Source organism: Cucurbita pepo, chromosome LG05 (assembly GCF_002806865.2).
Source record: "Cucurbita pepo subsp. pepo cultivar mu-cu-16 chromosome LG05, ASM280686v2, whole genome shotgun sequence".
Lineage (NCBI taxonomy): Eukaryota > Viridiplantae > Streptophyta > Magnoliopsida > Cucurbitales > Cucurbitaceae > Cucurbita > Cucurbita pepo.
The window spans coordinates 9,571,913-9,595,162 of record NC_036642.1 but is presented as its reverse complement, the minus strand read 5'-3'; the positions used below and the strand labels follow the sequence as shown (position 1 = coordinate 9,595,162).

The 23,250-nt window shown below is 35.8% G+C and overlaps 3 protein-coding genes across 7 annotated transcripts; 2 read left to right on the top strand and 1 right to left on the bottom strand.

Moving 5' to 3' along the window:
* Positions 1 to 4,965: 4,965 nt before the first annotated feature.
* LOC111795721 (probable protein phosphatase 2C 60) lies at positions 4,966 to 9,023 on the top strand. Its single transcript, XM_023678284.1, has 5 exons — positions 4,966 to 5,256; positions 5,802 to 6,159; positions 7,157 to 7,524; positions 7,628 to 7,864; positions 8,429 to 9,023. Exons 2-5 carry the CDS (start codon positions 5,841 to 5,843, stop codon positions 8,696 to 8,698), a joined length of 1,194 nt encoding a protein of 397 aa, XP_023534052.1. The 5' UTR covers positions 4,966 to 5,256; positions 5,802 to 5,840; the 3' UTR covers positions 8,699 to 9,023.
* A 1,672-nt stretch (positions 9,024 to 10,695) lies between these two features.
* On the top strand, positions 10,696 to 15,078 carry LOC111795667 (nitrate regulatory gene2 protein-like). Of its 5 annotated transcripts, XR_002815231.1 has the most exons (6): positions 10,696 to 12,087; positions 12,205 to 12,428; positions 13,019 to 13,242; positions 13,336 to 14,199; positions 14,345 to 14,423; positions 14,586 to 15,078. XR_002815231.1 is itself a non-coding variant. In XM_023678211.1 (5 exons), the coding sequence occupies exons 2-5, from the start codon at positions 11,154 to 11,156 to the stop codon at positions 14,174 to 14,176; spliced, it is 2,223 nt and encodes a 740-aa protein (XP_023533979.1). In that variant the 5' UTR covers positions 10,696 to 10,904; positions 11,022 to 11,153; the 3' UTR covers positions 14,177 to 14,618. The 5 variants fall into 5 exon arrangements, 4 of the variants coding, with proteins under 4 accessions (XP_023533979.1, XP_023533980.1, XP_023533982.1 ...); XM_023678211.1 differs by having other exon boundaries at positions 10,696 to 10,904; positions 11,022 to 12,087; positions 13,336 to 14,618; XM_023678212.1 differs by having other exon boundaries at positions 14,345 to 14,618.
* Positions 15,079 to 15,246: 168 nt separating this feature from the next.
* Positions 15,247 to 17,802, bottom strand: LOC111795668 (protein CHAPERONE-LIKE PROTEIN OF POR1, chloroplastic-like). Its single transcript, XM_023678216.1, has 3 exons — positions 17,321 to 17,802; positions 16,230 to 16,578; positions 15,247 to 15,596 (listed from the first exon to the last, which is right to left on the bottom strand). The coding sequence occupies exons 1-3, from the start codon at positions 17,645 to 17,647 to the stop codon at positions 15,421 to 15,423; spliced, it is 852 nt and encodes a 283-aa protein (XP_023533984.1). The 5' UTR covers positions 17,648 to 17,802; the 3' UTR covers positions 15,247 to 15,420.
* Positions 17,803 to 23,250: the final 5,448 nt, after the last annotated feature.

Genomic DNA, 23,250 nt, shown 5'->3' with positions numbered 1-23,250 from the left:
AACATGAGTTGTATTATAATGTCTTGTCGCATCTCATAAATAATTCCACATTATTTTTTTAAAGCATGGTTGATTTAATCAAGGCCATTTATTAATATTAAATTAATTAATGAAAACATTGTTATTTCCCCTTTTTTTGGGCTTTCTTTTGAATTTTAAATGAGAAAAGAACCTATCCCTATGATTTTCTTTCAACATCTTCAAACCATATAATAAAATAAACATTAATTTAATATATTAAAAAATGTGCTAAAATAATGTTGTCTTGTCAATCCCGTGTTTTAGTGCACTTTTCGACATCTTCCATGTTCTAATAATTCAATTCATATCGATGTGACATAAAACCGTTAAATTTATCTTAATATATTTTTAAGTCGTTAGACATTATAATATTTTAATACGACATAAAAATAATTTTTAACTAATAGATTTAAAAGTTACACAGTAAATTTTTTTTAACCATAATTTCATATCAAATCACACTATAATTCAAATCGATCTGATTTCATATATGTACGGCGTCAAACATAGACAAAACAGAGCTAATTTAAGTATTAATTTAATAATTATAAATTACGTTTTTTTTTTTTCAAAATTGAAGCTAAATTAAAGAAAAAAAATTTATTTTGAACAAAAATTCAAATGTTTTTAACGTTCTAAAGAATTAGCGAGAATACAAACTTAATCAAACCCTGATGATAATTAGCATCTTAACCGCTGAGTTACGTTGTACTTATTTTAGTATTGTTTTTTAAAGCGTAACTAAATAACATTAATTACGGTTAAACACATTTATGTTTTTTTTTTAATCTTTTTGTTCAACCGACGTATCTTTGGAGAACGAGTCTTTGATACTTTTATCAATGATACACATTTTTATCAATACCTCGCAATATAGTTGAATTGTTATTGTTCGAGTTTTTTAAGGGTTTAAATCTCATTAATGAATCAATACCCCACATTTTTAAGTACGTTGTTTTCATCCATTCCTCGACTTTAAACTTTGATCGTTACATTACACTTGGTTGAGCCGAACATTTTGAGTCCACGTCGGTTGAAGAGAGAAACGAAATATTTTTTATAAATGTGTGGAAATTTCTCCCTTTAAATGTGTTTTAAAATCGTGAGGTTGATGGTGATACGGGCCAAAACGGACAATATCTGTTAGCTGTGGGCTTGGGTTATTACACGAAAACCCTATAGAAGAAGAAAAGAGAAGAGATTGGAAATAGAAAACGAAAAAAATGGTGTTGTATCTTTCTTTATCAGTGGCTCAGTCATTGGAACTCCAAAACTAAGTATGTTTGGTTCGATTTGACAACTTGACAATGGAACACGGCTCGATATCTCATAAATAAGAAGTCCGCTATGTACGATCTAGCACTATGTTATAGTAACTAGACTAGACGAGTTTGCTTCGTTCTACCCAAGGACAACTACTAGACCACTTCACTCAATCTATGCTTGTTTAGTTTAGATCTAAGGAAAGACACCTTAACTGACACGTTTGTTTAATCATAACTTGTCTCCATACTACAGCTCGGTTCCTTTCTCTAAACTGAAATCGAGATTGTTAGAAAGCATGTGACCGATAACAAAACATGCTAAAATGACTCAATAATGGTAGGAATAAGGTGAATTAATGCTAGGTGTGTTCATTTAAATAGTTGGTGTGAAAAGAAAACATGTGCACGTGCATGGATGAGACTGAATTAAAATGACTCATGTGCACGTGCACGTGCACGTGCAACAGCTTCAAATTCTATTGTTTTTTTTTTTTTTTTAATGCAGATAATTTATCTAAATATTAATTTTGATTTAAATAATATGAGATAATTGTTTGGCTCAAATGATACTTAATTAAAGAATTAACTTATAATATTCCCAATTTTGTTGGCTTTGATTTTGTTTGATTATGTAAATAACAAATATGCTATTAAAAAAACATAATAATAACAATTATTATTATTCNTCTTTAATTTCTATTAACTGTTTTTTTTTTTTTTTTTTTTTAATAATAATTAGTTTGATATATATTTTAAATAATGAGACATTGGAATAATTATTATAAAAAATAGTATTTTAGAAAAATAGGTGAATTATATTAAAATTATTACAAAGGGTTCTTTTAATTTGTAATATATGGATTTTTGAAATTGTTGGTCATCCGAAGAAAAAGATTAGAGGTGTTTATATGACTGAATAACCGGACCAATCCAAACTGCAAAACTCAAACGACCATAAAAGTTGGATGAGTTGAATTTTTGGAAAATAAAAAATTCAATTTGGTTTGCTCGTTGATATTTTTTATCATATGAATCCGAAGAACTCGAAAATAGGGTTATAATCTAATCTATTCTATAATCGATATTAATAATGTATTGTGACTTATAAATGTCTCATATTTGAATTTTATGAAATTTTAATTATTAATATAATATGTACAGTAAATAAATATAATTTTTTTTAATAATAAAAAAAAATTTCGCTCTCAACTTTATTTAATTGTTAAAGACTATGCTATAATATTAATATATAAATTTTATAAATTAGGTTGGTACGGAAATATATTGATTTATTTAGATTTTTTTTTAATAATCTTTTTTAAAAAATGATAAATATGGAAAATTATTCGTGGGAAGTTCGATTTTTGCAACAAAAAAAAAATAATAATAATAAATATATATCTAAAATTCAAATACTTATTAAAAAATTTGAACACGAGAGAATTTAGTAAATACATTTTAAAATTTATTAACGAGTAATTTATTTTTTAGAACACTAATTATTCACCAATATTAAAATATATGGATTTTTTTTTCATCATCAGCAAATTTTGTAATTTAATCTTAATATATATATAGTATTTATTTATTGTTTTTTTTTTTTGAAAGCGACTTTGATAATGAGAAATAAAAAGGTCGGTGGATCATACAAATTAAATTAAATATTTTCCAAAATTTGAAATATCGATATGGACAAATATTTCAAAATTTTAATTACACAAAAATGTCGACAGGGATGAAATTATGGAATTTCAGAAAATTTGTAAAAAATATTTAAGTTTTTTTTAGTATTAAAATAAATAAATTCAATCTAAAAAAATATTCGAAGTCAATAAATAAAACTGTAATAGCGAATATTTAAAGTTATAATTTAGCTTCTGATGATTAAGAATCAAGATTTGACATTCGATGATTCCGACATTCTTCTACATCTCCTACAACATGACTACGTTACCTCGTTTTTAGAAATAAAGACCCCGACGTTCCTTCCTCTGCATCCCCTGCAACCCGACTACGTTACACACAAACTAACATGAGTCCTTATAGAATGTCGTTTTAGAGTGTTGCTTATTATTATTATTATTATTTTGTGAAATAAGCATTTTATATAATTAATAAATTTGAGAAATAAAAAAAATGGCAACTATATTTTGACAATAACGTACACTTGACGGGACATAATAGATCAGCTCCAAGCAACACGAATTCGAAAACGAAAGCTAGATTTTAACGATCACGTTGAGTAATTATTCAATGGAAAGTGGGCAACACGGCTGAAAGAAGACTAAAGATACTCGACGTTGACATTGAATATTTTCAGCTGATACATATCTTTAACGATTACATACGACCGTCACTAGCTTAGAAATTAAAACCAAAAGTCAACTTGGAATTGAGAGAGAAATAACATATTGCTTAATTCAAAACCTATAATTTAGGTGTCAAGATTTTAATGCTATGTGTAGATATTTGTTCGTCACTTGATTTCATGGCTACAAAGAGAGTTTTATTGTGGGGGCTAAATTGTTTTTTTCTATGTAATTAAAAATATTTTTAGACTTTATTAAAAATATTGTGTAGGCTTGAAAATACATTTAAAAATATATATATATATATATATATATATATATATATATATATATATATATATATATATATTTTAGCGATCGGTTAGAGATGACAACAAAACATTTCTTAGTAGAAACATTGACAACCGATACATAACAGACCAAATCGGACAATATCTGATAGCAGTAGACTTGGACTATTTTTTTTACCTAACAGGAAAAAAAACCCATCAAATTAATAAAATACCTTTAAACGGTCCAAAACTTCAATTAAAAGATTACCTTATCTATTCCCGCCAATAAATATAAATATATATATATATATATATGTTTTTGGCAATATTAAAAAAATAAAGGGATAATATTGAAAAAATAAATTAGTTAAGGTTGAGTCTCTAATTATAATATTTAAACTAAAAATATGTTGTATTTTTTTTTTAATTGTTAAAAGAATAATAAGACATAAAATCGTAAGCTTCCAAGTAGTGGGAGGAGACAAGAACTCTGACTGTGTGCCTGTTGAAGAATGACCAGTGATTAAGGGAATTGTCACTGCTTATGTATCTGAACCTGGGTGATCTATCCATGACCAAGATGAAGCTGGGGTAAAACCGAGTGGAGGCCTGTAATATTAACTTTTGAATTTTTAGAAATTATGTTAGTAAAACTGTAAGATGGGTTTGCTTATGAAATATATAGACAAAATTTTAATAAAGATTATAATAAAAATGAAAATTTTTAAATAACTATTTTTAAAAAACAAGAAATGAAATTTTTTGCGAGAATAAAAAATGAAATAAGTGATGGGTATGGGGACGGGGAAGACTTCCCTATTTTCGCCTCGCTCCATGGACATCTCTAATAGAATCGTTTGATAAAACCAGTTATATAAACTACTTTTAATGTTTAAATTTAAAAGGACTAAACTCTAATTTCCTTAAATTATAAGGACAAATTTGCAATTTAATGGTTAAATGGAAAAAAATTGAACTAAAAATGTAGCATTGTAACATGAGTCTTTGCAACGTTTAGGTATTGTATTGTCTCGACTTCCTTTGACCCTCTCTTTCTGTGTGTAGCGTAGCGGCGTGGACCCCATGGCTGGACCTCTGCTTTGCTGGCTTCAAGCTCTCCATTGTTGGTCTTTTATGGAGCTTGTCTGCCTTCCACACAGAGAGCAACACAAAGAAAGGAAGAAATTAAAGCAACAAAGAAAGAGGGGTTTTCACTTCCCTAACCTTTCCTTTTCCATCCACACCTTTTCGTTTCAATATCTGATAATCCAAACCAAATCCGCTTCTGTTTCATCGCTAATTTCCATGGATCCACAGATCTAAGCCTTTCAGGCCCATTCGATCATCTCCAGTTCATTTATGGGAGCTTCCATTGACGTGTTAATTGCTGTAAGCCCTTTTTTTCTCTCTGTTTTTGATTTTCCTCTTCTGGGTTCCTTTTCTTTTTGATTTTTTCATATGGGTTTGTTGAATTTGCTGATAAGGATGTTGAATTGTTCAAAGTTAACTTGGAATCTGTTGTGGCTGAGGCCTTGTGTTTCAATGTGAAGACGTAGACTTCTCTGGATGGATGGATAAATGAATGACTAGGAAATTGTTGAAGAAATAATCGTCTTTGACCTCTCATTTCTTCCCCCTAATCTGACTTTTTCCTCTGTTAGCGGCCATATTCTACACAAGTTTTGAGTTAAAGGGGAAACAGAACCGGTTTCAGATTTTCCCAATTGAAATTTACTGTTTGTTTTGCCTTTTTTTGCTGTCTCTCTCGTTTTGTTCGACGAAATCTATGTTCCATCTGTTTATGTTTTTGTTGTTCTTAATCTTATTGGTTATTTCTGTAGCATATATAAGTTTGTGAGTTTAAACATCAGCATATCAGAAGGAATTGGAATAGGAATTAGTGAGTCTAAACTCCTTTTGTTCCTTGTATCCAGATGTGGAGATTTTGGAGGGTTGTTTGGTTGAGATGAGGGATGTTCTCAGAGTTGATGAACTTTCTGAGAGCTTGTTTTCGACCGAGGTCGAACCGACATGTCCACAAAGGTTCAGATGCTGGTGGGCGACAGGATGGTCTCCTATGGTACAAGGATAGTGGACAGCATGCCAATGGTGAGTTTTCAATGGCTGTAGTTCAAGCTAACAATTTACTTGAAGATCAAAGCCAGATAGAGTCAGGCAATTTGAGCTTGCACGAGTCTGGGCCATATGGTACCTTTGTTGGAGTGTATGATGGGCATGGAGGGCCCGAGACGTCGCGCTATGTTAACGATCATCTTTTCCAGCATCTTAAAAGTAAGGCACTGAAACTTCTTTGATCTTGAATATCTTTTTTGTCCAATAATTCATTTCCCATATGCTTGATTTCTCAATGAGTTGATGTGAGTTGGTTTGCAAGTGGATTGTGCATCTAGAAAGGGATGAAAGATGGAACTCTGATTCAATACTGTTGGGTTTTGGTTTGAAAAACTGAAGAATACTGTGCTCATCGTGCTTTCACTAGTTGCTAGCATATATTGTCCTCTTTGGCCGACCTTTCCCTTCTGGGCTTCCCCTCAAGGTTTTTAAAACGCGTATGCTATGGAGAGGTTGCCACACCCTTATAAAAAATGCTTCATTCTCCTCTCCAGCCGATGTGGGGACTCACAATCCACCCCCTTTGGGGCCAACGTCCTTTCTGGCACATCGCCCGGTGTCTGGCTCTGATACCATTTGTAACGGTCCAAGCCCATCTTGGGAAATATTGTCCTCTTTGCACTTTCCCTTCCAGGCTTCCCCTCAAGGTTTTTAAAACGCATCTGCTAGGGAAGGTTTCCACACCCTTATAAAGATGCTTCGTTCTCCTCCCCAACTGATGTGGGATCTCACAATCCACCCCCTTCGGGGCGCTGCATCCTTGTTGGCACATCGCCCGGTGTCTGGCTCTGATACCATTTGTAACGGCCCAAGCCCACGTTAACAAATATTGTCCTCTTTGCACTTTCCCTTCCGGGCTTCCCCTCAAGGTTTTTAAAATGCGTCCGTTAGGAAGAGGTTTCTACACCCTTATAAAGAATGCTTCGTTCTCCTCCCCAAACCGACGTGGGATCTCACAAAGTTGGAATAGTGAGTTGGAGCGGCTTGATCAAGGTTTAATGTTAGAAGTTAAGATGTGAATATTCTCTTCCTTTTCTACTTCTATATTTGGTCAAGAATTTAAAAGCATTTGATATATAAGCTTGTAATCTAATTTCCATAAAGCTTGGAAACTAAGATACTCCAAAGTCCTTATGGTTTGTTCCCTAATTTTCAGGGTTTACTTCAGAGCAACAATCCATGTCAGTGGATGTCATAAGAAAGGCCTTTCAAGCTACAGAAGACGGGGTCGTTGCTCAAGTTTCGAAACAATGGTCGATGAGGCCACAAATTGCAGCTGTTGGATCTTGCTGCCTTGTTGGTGTAATTTGTGGTGGAACCCTTTACATTGCTAACCTTGGCGATTCACGAGCTGTTTTAGGGCGAGTCGTGAAAGCAACAGGGGAAGTTTTGTCCGTTCAGTTGTCAGCCGAGCATAATGCATCTATAGAGTCTGTTCGGCACGAGCTACGTGCTCTGCATCCTGATGACCCCCAGATTGTAGTTTTGAAGCATAATGTATGGCGCGTGAAGGGCCTTATACAGGTTAGTTATTCGATGCGTCGATATCGATTATGCTTGTAGTTTTTCTTTTCATGTGACGGAATTAGGTGTTTTAACTAAGCACAAAACAACTTTTCTTTCCTAGGTTTCTCGATCGATTGGCGATGTCTATTTGAAGAAAGCTGAATTCAACCGAGAGCCTCTTTATGCCAAGTTTCGCCTTCGTGAACCGATCACAAAGCCGATATTGAGTGCCGAACCATCTATTTCCCTGCTCCAGTTACAGCCACAGGATCAATTTATCATATTTGCTTCAGATGGGCTCTGGGAACACCTTAGCAACCAGGAAGCTGTGGATATTGTCCAAAACCATCCACGTAGGGTAAGATTTCTCTCCCAGCTAAAATCAGAAGGGAATACACCCAGGGTGGATTGTGAGATCCCACGTCAGTTGGAGAGGGGAACGAAGCATACTTTATAAAGGTGTGGAAACCTCTCCCTAACAGACGCGTTTTAAAACCGTGAGGCTGTTAGCAATATGTAACGGGCCAAAAACAAACAATATCTGCTAGCGGTGCTAGCGGTGGGCTTGACCTGTTACATAGTTTCTATTCCACATGTTTTATTTCTTTTTGGTCTTTCTTTGATCACAAACAGGCAAGTTAACTTCTACATGATCTGAGCAACCTTAAGTAGCTTAGATCAACGATCTGCTGTCATATCTCGTGTTTTGAATAACGTAGGTTAGATCGAGTCCTAAACCACATTTTACATCTCGTCGTTCTTGCAGCATGCTTCTTGTTGATTAAGAGCAACCTTAAGTAACTACAATAATTCTAGATTTCTTTGTTGCTTCATGTATTGTATTGAAAGTTTTAAAATCAATATCTTTCCAAGAGAGAAAAGTTTTCAAAAGTGATGAGAACAAAGACCAATCTCATTGCAGGGAAGTGCAAGGAGGCTAGTGAAAGCAGCACTGCTAGAGGCAGCAAAGAAGAGAGAAATGAGATACTCTGACTTGAAGAAGATCGACCGTGGCGTACGGCGACATTTCCACGATGACATTACAGTGATTGTTGTGTTTCTCGACTCAAACCTCGTGAGCCGAGGTAGCTCTACAAAATGTGCAAGCCTATCCATACGAGGGGGCGGAGTTAACTTGCGTCCAAACTCATTGGCCCCTTGCACCACGCCATCAGACCACAGCATGACCTGATTACAGGGCTATATATCAACTCATGTGAATACCAGGTTAGCTTCCAACAGAGATAAAAAGTGGAGCCAGGCATATATCAATCTTTTTTACCATACACTGTAACTGTTAACTCAAGAAGATTGTAGCTAATTCCATGGCATATTTCTTATCATTCCCATGATTTTTTTTTTCCCTTCTTTTTTACCCATTTGCTCACTGCTTAGGTCTTGTAAATTGTATGTATGATGACTATGGCGATTCAGTTTTGGTTGTTTACTGAACTGCCTAATCTGCCATAACATCTGCACTTTCTTATTCAATAGAATGAATGATTGATTGATTGTCACGTCCTCCCTCGACTTTCTTGTAGATCATCCTGAAACATCTTCGTGTACACTCGCTAGACAAATATGTGTCGATACGGGTCTCGAATGGGTCTTTTTGAAGCTATATTTCCAGTTCTTTGTGTATGAATGGTTGGTTGAGGTGGGTATGTAAAAATGTGTGGGAATTTTGAATAGAGTATTGTATTAGCGAACAGGGAGGAGAGAGAAAGAGGAGAGAGAGTGTCAGAAGAGAGAGAGAGAGAGAGAGAGAGAGAGAGAGAGAGAGAGAGAGAGAGAGAGAGGGTATAATAAACACTTAAAAGCAGACAGAAAAGGGGGAAGGTCCCTATGTGAGAAAGGGAGTGTATGGTTGTCCTGTTTTAATTGTCATTTCCACTTCCATTTTCCATCCCCAAAGTAAAAAATGGCACACTTCTCACTGCCCACTACCAACTCACAACCCTTCTCTCTCTCTGGGTTACGTTGGATTGGATGGAATCGACCTGTAAACTTACGTTGAATTTGGTGTGGGTTAAGTTCAAACCAAATTGGGTTTTTTTTTTTTAATTAAAAAAAATGTTAAATTTATTTTATAAAAAAGATTTAATAGGTATTTAAAATTTTAATTTTATGTCTAATAAATTATTTAAAATTTTTAAAAATTACTTTATAATACTAGTGAATTTTAATAAATTTAAAAGTTTAAAGATTAAATTTAAAATTTTAAAAATTAATTATTACCATAGACTAAATTAATAAATTTTAAAAAAACTTTTAAATCTTACACTTTTCTTCAATAATATATTTAAACTTTTAGAAAAATGTTAGAAAAATACAAGTAAACTTTAAAATAAAATAAAAAAAAAACTTTTACAAGTAGTTTTGAATAAACCCTGTTACGAGTAACGTTATCATGTGAATAAGGAGAATACATACCAGAGAGTACTAGAAATCTTCTACCATGAATCATACCAAGATTTTTACTCATCTACCCGTATTCTTATTCAAGGAGTGTATCCCTTGTGTGCCCCTATTATTACATAGTGCTAAAACATCGCTCATTGGGCCAATTAACACGCCTCCCATCAATATAAATAATAACTTAAAGGGTAACGACTTCTTAGAATTTACCGTACTAAAAAAAGACTTATCGAACGAAAATAAAAAAAAAGTCATGAAAGATAATTAAAAAATATATAGACCCATCATTAAAGCTTACAACATAATTATAATAAACAAAAAAAATTAAATCAATTTAAACATAGCTCAGCTCAATAAATAAAGTATAAATGATCCATCACAAACCATTTTAGATTAATTATCAAATATTTTAAAACATTTAAACCTAAAAGGGTGAAAAAAAAAAGAGAAAAGAAGAAAAAAAGTAGAGAGTTCTTGTGTAAGGAGACAAGAGTTGTCTGTAAGCTATAAAGAGAGTGACAGTTTGTGACTTTCTGGATTCTCCAAACCAAAACCCTAAGAGCTTATTGTGTAATGTTGTGTTTGAGTTACAAAGAACAACACAAATCAACCTTCCAACCCAACAAAATCTCTCTCTCTCTCCTCCCTCTTCTCTCTGGAGGAGAGAGAGAGAGAAAAAAGACATTAATCAATGGAAAATAAAGTAATGAAAAGTGGGTAATATGTAAAAACCAGGTAAACCAAACTCTGAACTTTTTCCTATTTCAAACTGTTTTAACATTAACACGCTAACAAATGGAGTACAAAATTTTACACAACACTTCCCTCTCTCTCTTTCTCGAGCCCCTACCTTCTTCCTCGCCTATGTTTCTCTCTCTCTCTCTCTCTCTCTCTCTCTCTCTCTCTACAAGTTCTTAGCCCCAAAAGAAGAGGGTTTCTTTCCTAATCTCTATCGAGTCTAAAAAACAGCTAAACCAGAGGTTTTTCTTGCCTCCTTCTAACTTACACTTCATCATCTAGCATTTAGGAAGAACCTTCTTCAAAAGCCTCATTGTTCTTGGTTTGTTTTTGTTTTTGAAGCAATCCCACCATTTTAGTTTCAGGAACATGAAATGGGTCGATCGGATTTTTCTCAAAAGGCTGCATTTCTACACTTTATGTTTCTGAAGCAAACATCTTCCTCTTTTTATCAGTAAAGAATATCAGTAAAGGAAGAAGGAGAAGAAGAGATGGGTTGTGTTGCCTCAAAGTTAGAGGAAGAAGAAGAAGTTGTTACCATCTGTAGAGAAAGAAAACGGCAACTAAAGTTAGCTGTTGAGAGAAGGTATGCTCTAGCAGAGGCTCATTGTAAATATTGTCAAGCTTTATATGCTGTTTCAGCTGCCATTAAGCTCTTTGTAGCTCGCCATTCTTCTCCTTCCCCTTTTCTCATCACATTCCCTCCTCCATGTTCTTCTTCTTCTCCTCCCCCTTCAGAAAAAGTGGTAAACAATCCAATGTTTCTTCAGCAAACACCTTCTGATTCCGCCCATGAAGCCATAGCTGCCTGTCCTTCATGTGCTTCCTCTTCTTCAACCTCTGCAGAGTCCTCCATGGATGAAGGAGAAGAACAAGAAGAACAAGAAGAAGAAGAAGAAGAAGAAGAAGAAGAAGAGCTAGTTGAGGAGAGGATAGAACAGGTCCCTTCATATTTCTACATGCAAATGCCACCACCAATGCCATCTCCTCAGAGGGAGTTTGCATGGGATTTTTTCAATCCATTTGACAGTATGAGGACTGATGTCGTCGCTGCCGCCGCCGAGTATCGACAAAGCTCGGAGGACGATCTCAGGATGGTGAGGGAGGAAGAAGGCATTCCAGAGCTGGAAGAGGCAGAGGAAGAAAAGGAAGAGCAAAGGCAGAGAGTTGTGGCTGTTGTTGAAGAGGAAAATGTTGGTGGTCTTAAAGAGCAAAGGAATGGAGTTGAAATGGTCAAAGAAGAGGGTAAGTTGAAGCAGAAAGGGCTAACAGTCATTGACACACCAGTGGAAGGAAGGGAACTTTTGGAAGCTTTGCAGGACATTGAGGATTATTTCATTAGGGCTTATGATTCCGGAATTGATGTTTCTAGGATGTTAGAGGCCAACAAAATTCAGCTCCAGTCTGGTTTAGAGGAGATCAAAGGTGGGCCATTCACTATTTAAGCACTCAAGTTTGCTTTTTTCTTGCAAGCTTCATTGAATTCATTGGAGCTGATATCAATCTCTTGTTAGCTAACTTAACTAACTCATTTTACTGCAGAAAACTCAACAAAACTCATCCAAGCGATAACTTGGCACCGGGCTGCTACGGTCAAGCCTTCATCATGTAAGAGTCTAGTAGCATCCAGTTCAAAGAGTTCTTCGTCATGGACAGAGTTTAAGAATGAACTGTTTGATGATTATGGCGTAATGGACTCGGGAAGCCATTCATCAACTCTTGGACGGTTATATGCTTGGGAGAAAAAACTCTACGAAGAGGTTAAGGTGAAGTACGATCCTCGAGCCGTTTCTCTTTTGAAAAGATCATTACAACACAGTAAAAACATTCTGGTTTGATAACCTCAATCAAGCTAAATTTGAAGATCATGTAGAATGCCTTCACTTGGTTAATTATCACTTCATCTTCATAACTGCTCAACTTGATCAAAGATTTTGGACAGAAGAAAATGAACCATAGATAGGCTATTCCATTGCAATAACATTTCTCCTGGCAACCTCTTTGATTGTCTGAGATCTTAACTTTCTTTATCCTATGCCTTACTAGTTTTGCAGAAAGAAAAAGGGTGTCTTAGCTTTCTTTATCCTCGTAATCTTATGCTGCTTTAGTTACCCAAGAAGTGATTCGAGCCTGGCTCGTTCTCGCGTTGATTGCTCAACCTCATTAAGCATTGTTTGGAGATGTAAACAAAATAAATCTTTGATCCTTCCTGACTTGGTAGCTTCCTGCTTCACTGTAGATTTATCCTCTGTTAGCAAAGAAACTACTGTTATGGATTTTTAGAAAGGGTTAGTAGATTTTCGACTAACAAATTTCTAATTCTTCCTATGGGTTGTGTTCCTATTCTTACATTCAGGCTGGGGACAGTATGCGCAAACTGTACGAGAAAAGATGTTCACGACTAAGAAACCAGGACATTAAAGGGAGTAATGGAGTCACATCTGATAAAACTCGAGTTGCAGTAAAAGATTTATATGCCAGGATCTTGGTCGCCATTCGGAGTGCCGAGTCTATCTCAACAAGAATAGAGAAACTCAGAGATGACGAGCTACAACCTCAGATCATTGAGCTATTAAAAGGGTAAAACTTGGAAGATTTCTGCATTTCTGATGTGAATAATGTAGGCAATGTTGCCAGTTTGTCACATGTTTTTCTTTCCAAATGGTTTTGCAGCTTAACAAGAACATGGAAAATCATGTTGGAGGTTCATGAAACCCAGAAAAAGATTATTCTTGAAGTTAAGACTTATTCCTGCCATTCTTATCTGAAATTCTGTAACGAATCTCATCGTCTTGCAACACTTCAGCTTGGGGCTGAGCTTCTAAACTGGCGTTCGTGTTTTTCAAAATATGTTGAATCACAAAGGGCTTACATTGAAGCTCTCCATGGATGGCTGACCAAGTTTGTAATGCCTGAGGTCGAATTCTATTCTCGAAGTCGGGCTTCGTCTGTACCTTATGGGCTGCACGGACCTCCATTGCTTTCAATCTGCCGTGATTGGCTATCTTCCATGCAAAAGTTACCAGATAAAACAGTATCCTTTTCATTGAAAAGTTTTTCAAAGGATATGAAGGCTCTATCAGATAAGCAGATGGAAGAGCAGCAACAAAAGAGAAGAGTTGAAAGTATGGTGAAGGAACTCGATCGAAAGATTCTGTCATTCCAAAAAACAGAGACCAAGTTCTTGGAATTCAACTTTACCGAGACAAAATCAGAGTTGGAAGTCGAAAATGAGAACGAATACTTGACAGAGAAGAAAGATCAGCTGGACATGTTCAGAAAGAAGCTAGACTTGGAGAAGGAAAAGCACCATAACTGCATTCAAGAAGCACAAAGTATCACATTAAATGGAATCCAAACAGGGTTTTCTGCAGTTTTTGAATCCTTATCAGAGTTTGCCAAGGCTTCCCAAAAAATGTACAACGACCTCGTGACAAACAGCGAGAATGCCAATAAACCCGAAAATATGAACTATATTGAGGGCTCCCAATCAGAAGAAAATGTTGGCAGATGATAGGAGGGAGGGACTAAAAAGGGGTATTCTTTTTTCCTGAATTCTGTAAATTATACCTAGTCGAAGCAGCTCGCTGAGACATAGGTTTTTATTTTCCTTCCAACATTCCATCCTAGAAAATTGTTTAAGATTTTGTTTCAGGCTTTCATTCCCACAATTTTGTTGCAGACAAGGTCAAGTTATTGACTTTCTACATTATTGGCAAGAGGCTAAAAATGTAGATTTGGATTCTAAGTGGGCAATTATTGTAAGTAGCTTCAATGTTCCTGAAAAAACAAAGAAGCTTGGGACCTAAATTTGGTCAAAAGCTCTATTTCAACCTTTTTCAGCTTTCCAGTAATCAATTGGTCTTCTCTATCTGGAGAAATGCAGAAAGCACATTCATAACAGTGTGTTGTCTTTTGATCAGGTACCATCAATGGCAGTTGCAAAGCTTTGTCTTCATGTATGTGTTTTTTTCCATTATTATGGTGGGACACACGTGAAAACAGAATCTGAATCTAGCAAAAAGACAGATGGTGTTCACGTGGCCGTCAAAGCTTTAAATTCTCTCTTCTCTTCTTTTTTTTTTTTTTATGTGGACGTCTTTTATAATTATCCTCCCTCTGTAAGGCCCTGCAAGCTGAGAAAGCTGGGGTATCTCAAGAAGCTATTCTACAGTACTGAAGGAGCTCAAGGATCTCAAGAAGCCATTGGCAAGTCCTTGCCACCTGACATGAACCTTTCAACAAAGCACTACAGGGGGGCATGGGGCGGGGGACCATTCTTAAACAAGAAGATATCGACTCTTAAACAGTTCCATTGTATATCCCAAGTGATTGCAATTGAATAGAAACCTGGAAGAACAGTAGGGATAGCATGACTGAATTTCACGACCTTCTGGCCATACTTCATTTTCTCTTTTCTGTTATAAATCATGAACTCCATATCGAACCAAGAAGGCTTAATTGCCATGGGCTTATAGTAATGACCTGTGAAGCCTATAAAATCTACAAGTTGAGAAGATAAGAAGATGAGAACTATATAATGAAATTGTGACAAATGGCCATTTTGAACACTCATATCCAACATGGAGAACATATGATGATTATTATGTTCTTCACTATAAACACAAGTCATTCCCAACAATTCATTGAGCTTTTGTGCATCCAAAAGCACACAGCCTTAAAGAGCTAACATGTGATAGAGCAAATGAATAATTACAACTCCTACAATGAAGGGGCAGTTACAATATTCTATTAGCACTATCTAAGGTATAAAGAGACCAAGAATTGGGAGAAAATTAGGAATTCGCTTACTACAGTAGCAGGAGAGTGTATACCAAGGAAAGGAACAATGTCAACCTGCAGCCAACTCTCAACTGCAGAACCGACTACTGCACCAGCCACAAGGCCACCTAGTGTTATCGCCGTCGCCTTTCCTGCAATGAGAGGGAAAAAATTAACGTCAAATATGTTCTTCAACGATTAAGAGTTTCAACTTATGAAATTCTGAAAGCTTGGGCTCCAATTAATGACAACAATTCTGTCTCATAAAATTAAGCATTATTGTTCTTGAAGTATGTGAAAAGTGCTTTCAGCGTTCTTAAATTTAATTAACATATTAAAAATCTTTTTAGACATAGATTACAGAATTAATAACGGAATCATTATTAGAAGAGACCTCTGTATGTAACTTTCACACAACCAAGAAAGCTAATTTGCTCGATTATTCAGAAGGTCTACACTGGAAAAAAAAAAAACTTCAGATAACCAATAAGCCAATCAATAGAACATGGTAACTTGATTTCGAAATAGCAATAAATCTAAAAGATCCTCCCATATTTCAAATTATGTTTAAAAAGAATCAAGTTACATTCACTTTTTTAGCCACGATTCTTGCAGGCTATATATAACTTCAAAGATAAATAGTATGGTTCTTCAGCCGGTCTTTGGACTTCTCTAAAACATTAATCATAATGGGTTGCAATGGAGAATTCTCAAGTTCATGATAATCAAACTCTTCTAGTACTTATAAGCAATATATTGTAAACCTTCTTTGTGAAACTCCTTACCTAATTTCACGTTCTTTTTGGTCATAAAGTACAGGGAGGCTCCAAAGCTACCAGCCAAGATCAGTCCAGGAACATCAGCACCTGCATAAGGCAGTGAAGAAGATGAAGCAGCTCCATTTACATATGTCAAGACTGCTAATGCCCCATATACACCAGCTTGTATGCCCAAGTCACCAGTAGATGGTGTTTCTACAGAAACAGGCACGTTCCGCAGCCACTGAGACATTGAACCTACACCAGGAGAATTTACTGGTTTCACATCAGCATACCGGATGCGACTGTTCTCAACTTTCCCAGCTCGACGCCGAGTTAAGCTCTGCATCAGCAGTATGTCATACGCAGCTTCAACCTGAAACACATTTGGCATAGCAACAAGGAGATGTTTATGGCTTTCCTACCATATAGGCTATAGTGGATAAAAAATGTAACGAGTGACGGAATGGAATCGATGCATAGTCCTTGGTTCTTCAGTTAGAAAACCTTCCAAATAAAATATAAAACACATGAAATCATTTGTAACAAATAAAAAACCTGTCAGTATTAGAACCTTTGAGAAATATAAAACGTTCACCCAGGGAATGTAACAATTTTGCCCAATCATCCATGAAAAGTGCAGGATATCCAATATCGTGCTTTAGCAACCAGGCAGAGGATTTTCTCCAAATGACAAATAAATCTCCTTCCTAATGCATTATTAACAAAACAGCTAAATGGAATGACAAGTACAATGACTTATGCCATAGAAGTGATAAATGACAAACATGGCAGAACAGTAGGCAATGAAAAACCAAATATAATCTTATTTTTAACTAAAAAGAGGTTGAATCCTCGGTTTCTCCCATTTTACTTTTGAGGGGAGAAAGTTGAAATTGTTTCTATATTTGCATGGCGTTCAATATGATAGACTTTGGTTAATTAATTCAGACTCTAAGAGAATTTATTACGTAACATACTGATACTAGCCTATTAGATTCCACTGATCGCAAAATTGAGTCGCAAAACAACCAAATTGACATCAACGCATGAGAACAGGTACTGAAATTTCCAAAATCAAGACAAAACTGGCACTCAAACCACGATCAATACATCACCTGAGCAATCCCCTTGTCGTCGCTGCAAGTAGCAAGAATGGAATTCTTGGCGCGGAGTATTTCATCGAAGGAGGCTCCTTCAGAGACTCCAAGAAGCTTAAGCGCGTTCTCGAGAGACATCTCAGACGGCGCCGAGTCGTCAGCGCGCGAGCTCGCCTGAACCGGCAGCAGCAGCGTCCTAGCATATTCACGGCAGAGAGGAGGGACACCACCGGTCCAGGAAACAGTTTTACCGGGAAATGTTGAGCCGGATCGTCGGAAGGGCGGTCGGGAGAACGGTGAACCGGCGGCAGGGGTGTTAGGCCGGACGGAGAGGGTGGCTGCCATAGTCGAACTGATTTTCTGCAGAAGCGTGAGGCTGGCCTTCGTTGATATGCAAAATCAAGGAATGTTATGGTATGCCGTTCATAGAATAAGTTCCGGTGAGCTCTTTTTATTGGCTGATCTCCATCGCATATCCGGCAAGGGGTCTTTTGGTCTTCGTGATGTACGGTCCAGATCTTCTCTCTTTCTCTAAAGCCTAGAAGGCTTCATTTTGATCAAGCAGAGAGTTTTTCTTTGACGGGGCTTTAATGGAAACTGACAATTAGGAATAACGACAAATCTTAGTTTAGATTGGTTTACACGTAATTTTATTTTTAAAAAATAATAATTTATAAAGCGTTTCAAATATATCGTTAATCTTGTTGGATGATGAAAGTCCCGTAATTTAGAGATTATCATGGGTTTACAAAGTAAAGGAATACATCTCTATCGGTACGAAGTCTTTTAAGAAGCCTAAAACAAAACATGAGAGCTTATGCTTAGAGTGGACAATATCATACTAGAAAGTCGTGTTCGTCTAACAAATGTTAGTATGTGGACGGTATATATAAAATTAATATAAAAAATTTAGAAATGATCTATAAAATATAAAAAAGAATTAATTTTTTTAAAATAAAAATTATGGACATTAATATATATTTTTTTAATTTTCAGGAGTATTTTTTAAATATGGTAGGATATTAATAAAGTTTTATTTATTAATTAAGCTTATAAGTTAAATTATTATTATTATTTTTAAGACCAAAAAAAATAGAAGTTTAAATTAATTAATTAATTTTTATTTAGAGAAACTTAAACTTGGCGACTATATCTCTATAAAAAAAAATTATATTTAAAAAACCACTCCGACCGGCGACGTTATGGATAAATCGGCGGCATCCGCCTGGTGGCGACGGCCGTCGTCGCTGCTAATCTGCAGGTGTAGAATTTTTCCGTACTGCAATCCTTCCGTACGTTCGATGCCCTAGCTGCCACAGAGTCGTCCTGTTGTATTCTCATTGGTGCCGAAATGCCGATCTCAGGTGACTTTGGTTTGCATCTTTCTAGGGCTTTCTTTTATGTGTTCGTTTGCAAGTATATTTGATAAGGTATGATTGCTTCACTCCTCTGGTTACTTGTATCCTTATTGCTGAGAAGAAGTGCCAAGAAAGTTTGCTTTTAGTTCTACATTATTGAATTATAGGAACTACTAATCGCATGTTCTAAATCTATCTTAGGGAAGCTTCTTTGCTGCTAGAATGGGAATCTAGATGTAATATAGGTCCTTATAGATTTCTATGGTATTGAGTGAGATGAAGGCGACTAGGTCTTGAACTTTCAATAGCATGTGTTGGAAGGGTATTGGGAATTGTACCCTGACGATAGAAGTACAAATCATTCTACGAGATTCTCGGAGTTCGAACAGGACAAATTATACGGTGATCTTCTGTTGGTTCTGGCCTTAGAAAAAGGAGAGTGATTCAGTGTTATGGGCCAGAAAACTCAAAGTTACAGATTAGACGATGGTTCTGAACTGAGAAAATTTAGTTCCATTTCGAACTTTTGGGAAAGTGTGGTTCTTCTTTATGCAACTTGGAGTACTACCTCGTCGAGAGAAGATCAGGAATATGTAAGTAAGAGACTATATCTTTATTGGTATGAGATCTTTTGGAGAAACTAAAACCATGAGAGAACTTATGCTCAAAATAAACAATGTCATACTAATGCGTAGAGTTGTTGTTCCTAACCGCTACTACGGCGTTCTTATAGATTTCCAGTGCCGTATGTACGTGGGTCATCGAGCTCTTTGATTCCTTTTGGAACAGGGAAGATATTTGAACCCATTTTTTATATGCTAAACCATTCCAAAATACAATCAAGTTCTGTGGCTTTTGCTTTGCTGCTGAAAACTGTTGATGTTGGGCTTTTGATTGTGTTTCTGTATCTGTCTGGTGGACTTGTTTTCACTGATTAAACAAACAGGCTCTGAAGCGAAGCCAAAAATTGAGTTACTTACTTCTCATTAATCAACATCCGTACGTAGAATCTGCTGGTTTTGAACCAGTTCTTGCAAGGTTGATATGATTAAAGTACTTCCTTCATATCTGAGAAAGTTGATCTGCTGAAAATTTTGTTGCTTATGGGAGTTTTTTTCCTTTAGACCAAAGCTGAGTAGCATGATTTGTGATAAAACACCCTTCCCATGTGGGCCTAATTTTTCTGACTTTAGTGCATTATTGTAACGGTCCAAGCTCATCACAAGCAGATGTTATCATCTTTGAGATTTTTTCTCAAGTTTTTTAAAATGCGTTTGTTAGTGAGAAATTTCTACACCCTTATAAAGAATGTTTTATTCTCATCCTCAACCGACGTGGGATCTCACAATTATTGTGTAATGGAATCGGCTCCACATCAATTGTGCTATTATCTTTTCTTTTCCCTTTGTTTTTCTTTTTCGTCATTATCATCTCTGCTTAAGTTTTTATGTTCTTTTATGGCTATTATAAATCACACTGTCATCTGGGATGGTGCATAAGTAGTCTGGCCTCCCTCTTAAACTATGACTTTTTTCCAAAATTCTCATATTTTCAGGTCTCTTATTTGATCTGTAAACGTGTATAAAGTATGTGTTGATTTCGTTTATAGCATGCTAAAGTAAAATCATTCCGAAGTATACCAATTGAACAAGAAACATCACATCACTTACTACAATTCAATAAAGTGCTTATCTACAGAGAAAAAGGCAAGAGAGAGGATACCAATCTGCAGGTAATTACACTTTGAAGCTCAGAGCTATGAAAGCAGCAGCCCCCTCTATTGAAAGGAAAAATGGAGGTACAGATTTTTACAGTCTCCTATTCCTACTTGCGTCACATCAAACATTTTACTGCCTTTTGTTTACTGTTTTCCCTGGCTCTTCCTTATCATTAACGTGAGATCCCCCATGGAACAAAACCTTCTTTCTAAGGGTATAAAAATGTTTTACTAGCCGCATTTTCAAAACCTTGAAGGGAAGCCCAAAAAGGAAAGCCTAAATAGGACAATATCTACTAGGCTGTTACAAATGGTATCAGAGCTAAACACCGGACGATGTGCCAGGAAGGAGGCTAAGTTCCAAACGGGGTGGACACAAAGCGGTGTGCCAACAAGGACATTGGGCCTCGAAGGGGGTGGAGTGTGAGATCCCACATCGATTGGGGAGGAGAACGAAACTTTATTTATAAAGATACGTAAACTTCTCCATAGCAGATGCGTTGTAAAAGCCTTGAGGGAAAGCTCAAAAGAGAAAGCCCAAAGAAGACAATATCTATTAGCGATGGACTTTGGCTGTTACACTTTCTCTCTCTTTCTCGCTGTAATATCCCTAATGGAATGATAAATGAAGCCTTTTCAAGCTGCAGGTCACTCCCAACCCAACTAACAGTCATTATGCAACATCTCAACCTTCTACAGCTTCAATGGCAGCCTTTGCAAGGAAAAAGAGAGAGAGAGAGCTAAGGCTCTGTTTGACAGTCCCACCTATTTGTCTAAAACGAGTTGTGCCACTGCCACCCTCTATGGATGCTTGGGTGTTCCTCACTCACCCACCGAAAGAAGGGTGAATCAATGTAGATTCTTTTGTACGGACGGCGGCAGTCCAGAGGTGAGTATTAAAACAAAGTCTTTTGTTTTTCTTGCTTTCACTGACTGATAGGACCTAACCCATTCTTATAGAGACTGATTGGGGTCTGGTGGCTTTCTCTTTTTCTTCTTGCTAATTTAAGTGGAATTGACTTTGCAAAAGTTCAGTGGCTTTTATTTAGTGAAGTAGTCAAGGGAAAAATCTTGTACTTTATCCCAATCATTCCTTCCAAATCTTAGGAAAAATCCCTTTTACTTTCTACTTTCCACTTCTTTTCAAGTTTAAGAAACTTAGATAATGCTAAGTTTGTAGTTAAATTAGTTCATATTGGGCGATGCTTTTATTCCCGGTTGAATGTTAACAATCTACATAAATTTTATAATTTTATAATGTTGTTGAATGCTCGTTGTTGTAGATTGAAGAAGCCTTATGTTTTTCCTCAATGTGCTCATAATGTTGTTGAATGCTTGTTGTTGTAGATTGAAGAAGCCTTATGTTTTTCCTCAATGTGCGGTGGAGCATGAGGTATCGAATAGTGAAGAACCTTACCGGGACTTGACATGTCGCGAATCCTCTTGAAAGAGAGAGGTGCCTTCAGGAACGCGGAATTGTCTCTTAGGATCTATAATTGCCTCAAAAGGTACTGGAGGGGCTGGAGTGGGTAAAATAGTACTCATTATAGTTCGTAAAGAAAATGTGTGACAATTCTGGAAATTGCGTAATTCAATTGATCCTGTTTTTTTCTTGTCTTTTCGTCTTTTCATTGATTGATTCTTATCAAAGTTCACTTCATTCTTTGATTTTTGGATTTGAGTACTCGTTTTATATCCTCAACCATTGACAGATTCTCCCTTGATAAAGTCTCCCACAAGTCTTTTTTTTTTCTTTAGTACTTACTAGATAAGTTCGATTGTTTAGTATTTTCAAAATACAAGTGAGATTGTGATTGATTTCAATATTTTCTTAAGCTTCGCTTAAACCTAGGGTCATCTCAACCTTAATCTAGGATTTGCCTTGAGCTTAATTGAGGGTCGACCTTAGAGTCAGTTTCAACCCGAGTTTTGACTTAAATTTCTGTCTGTTTTTATATCATAATGCTCGTTGGAACTTGGAAGTTTTGAGAAAAATCTTTCCTCATGAACCCATTTGTGAAGGGCGTACCTGAACCTCCTTATCCAACTTTTCAAGATCACGAAACTTTAAATATCCTTCTCAGAGGTTTTCTATGATGTTCTCCTCAATGTTTCTCAATTTCTTTTAAATTTTGAGAAAGCTGATGTTCCATGGAGGGCGTCGTACCTTAACCTTGGTCTTGCCCTCTTGCTTTCGATTCTCCTCAATCACTTTTTGAAACCATGTCAAAATTCGAGGGTATTGTTTAGACTTTTTTAAAAGTTTAAAATTATTTTTTTGTAAGACAAAATATAAAATTATCGGGTATTTTTATTAAAATCAGTTTTAAATATAATATGGCAAATTTTTCTAATTAAATGTATAAAAATATTGTTGGAGAGTTAATTATCAAACATAGACTTCACTTCAAATTGTCTATAAACTAGGTACTCCATACCCTTTGTCTCATCATTATATGCATCATTCGCATTCCTCAATAATCTTTATTTTATGGCATAAAACCTTTAATAACTAATTAATTACGCACCGCGCACCGCTCAATTAGATAAATCACACACATGGAGTGAGATGTCACAAAATTTTGAATCTCTTCCTTCGAATCTCGTTTAACTAACAAAACAGGTATGTAGCAAACACCGACAGTGTCAAAACTGCACCAACCACGTCAAAATTTCTATTCATTGTTAAATAACACTCATTGTAAATAATGTCTCGATTTAGCCTCAACGAGCAAATATCTATATATACCTTAAAGATATTTAATTTGATTAACTCTTATTAAATCAAAAGTGACCAGTAGCATAACTGCAACGACTAACATCTCTCAGTAGGAAAAATGTCAGTTTGGCTTTAAAAAAGAATAAATAAATAA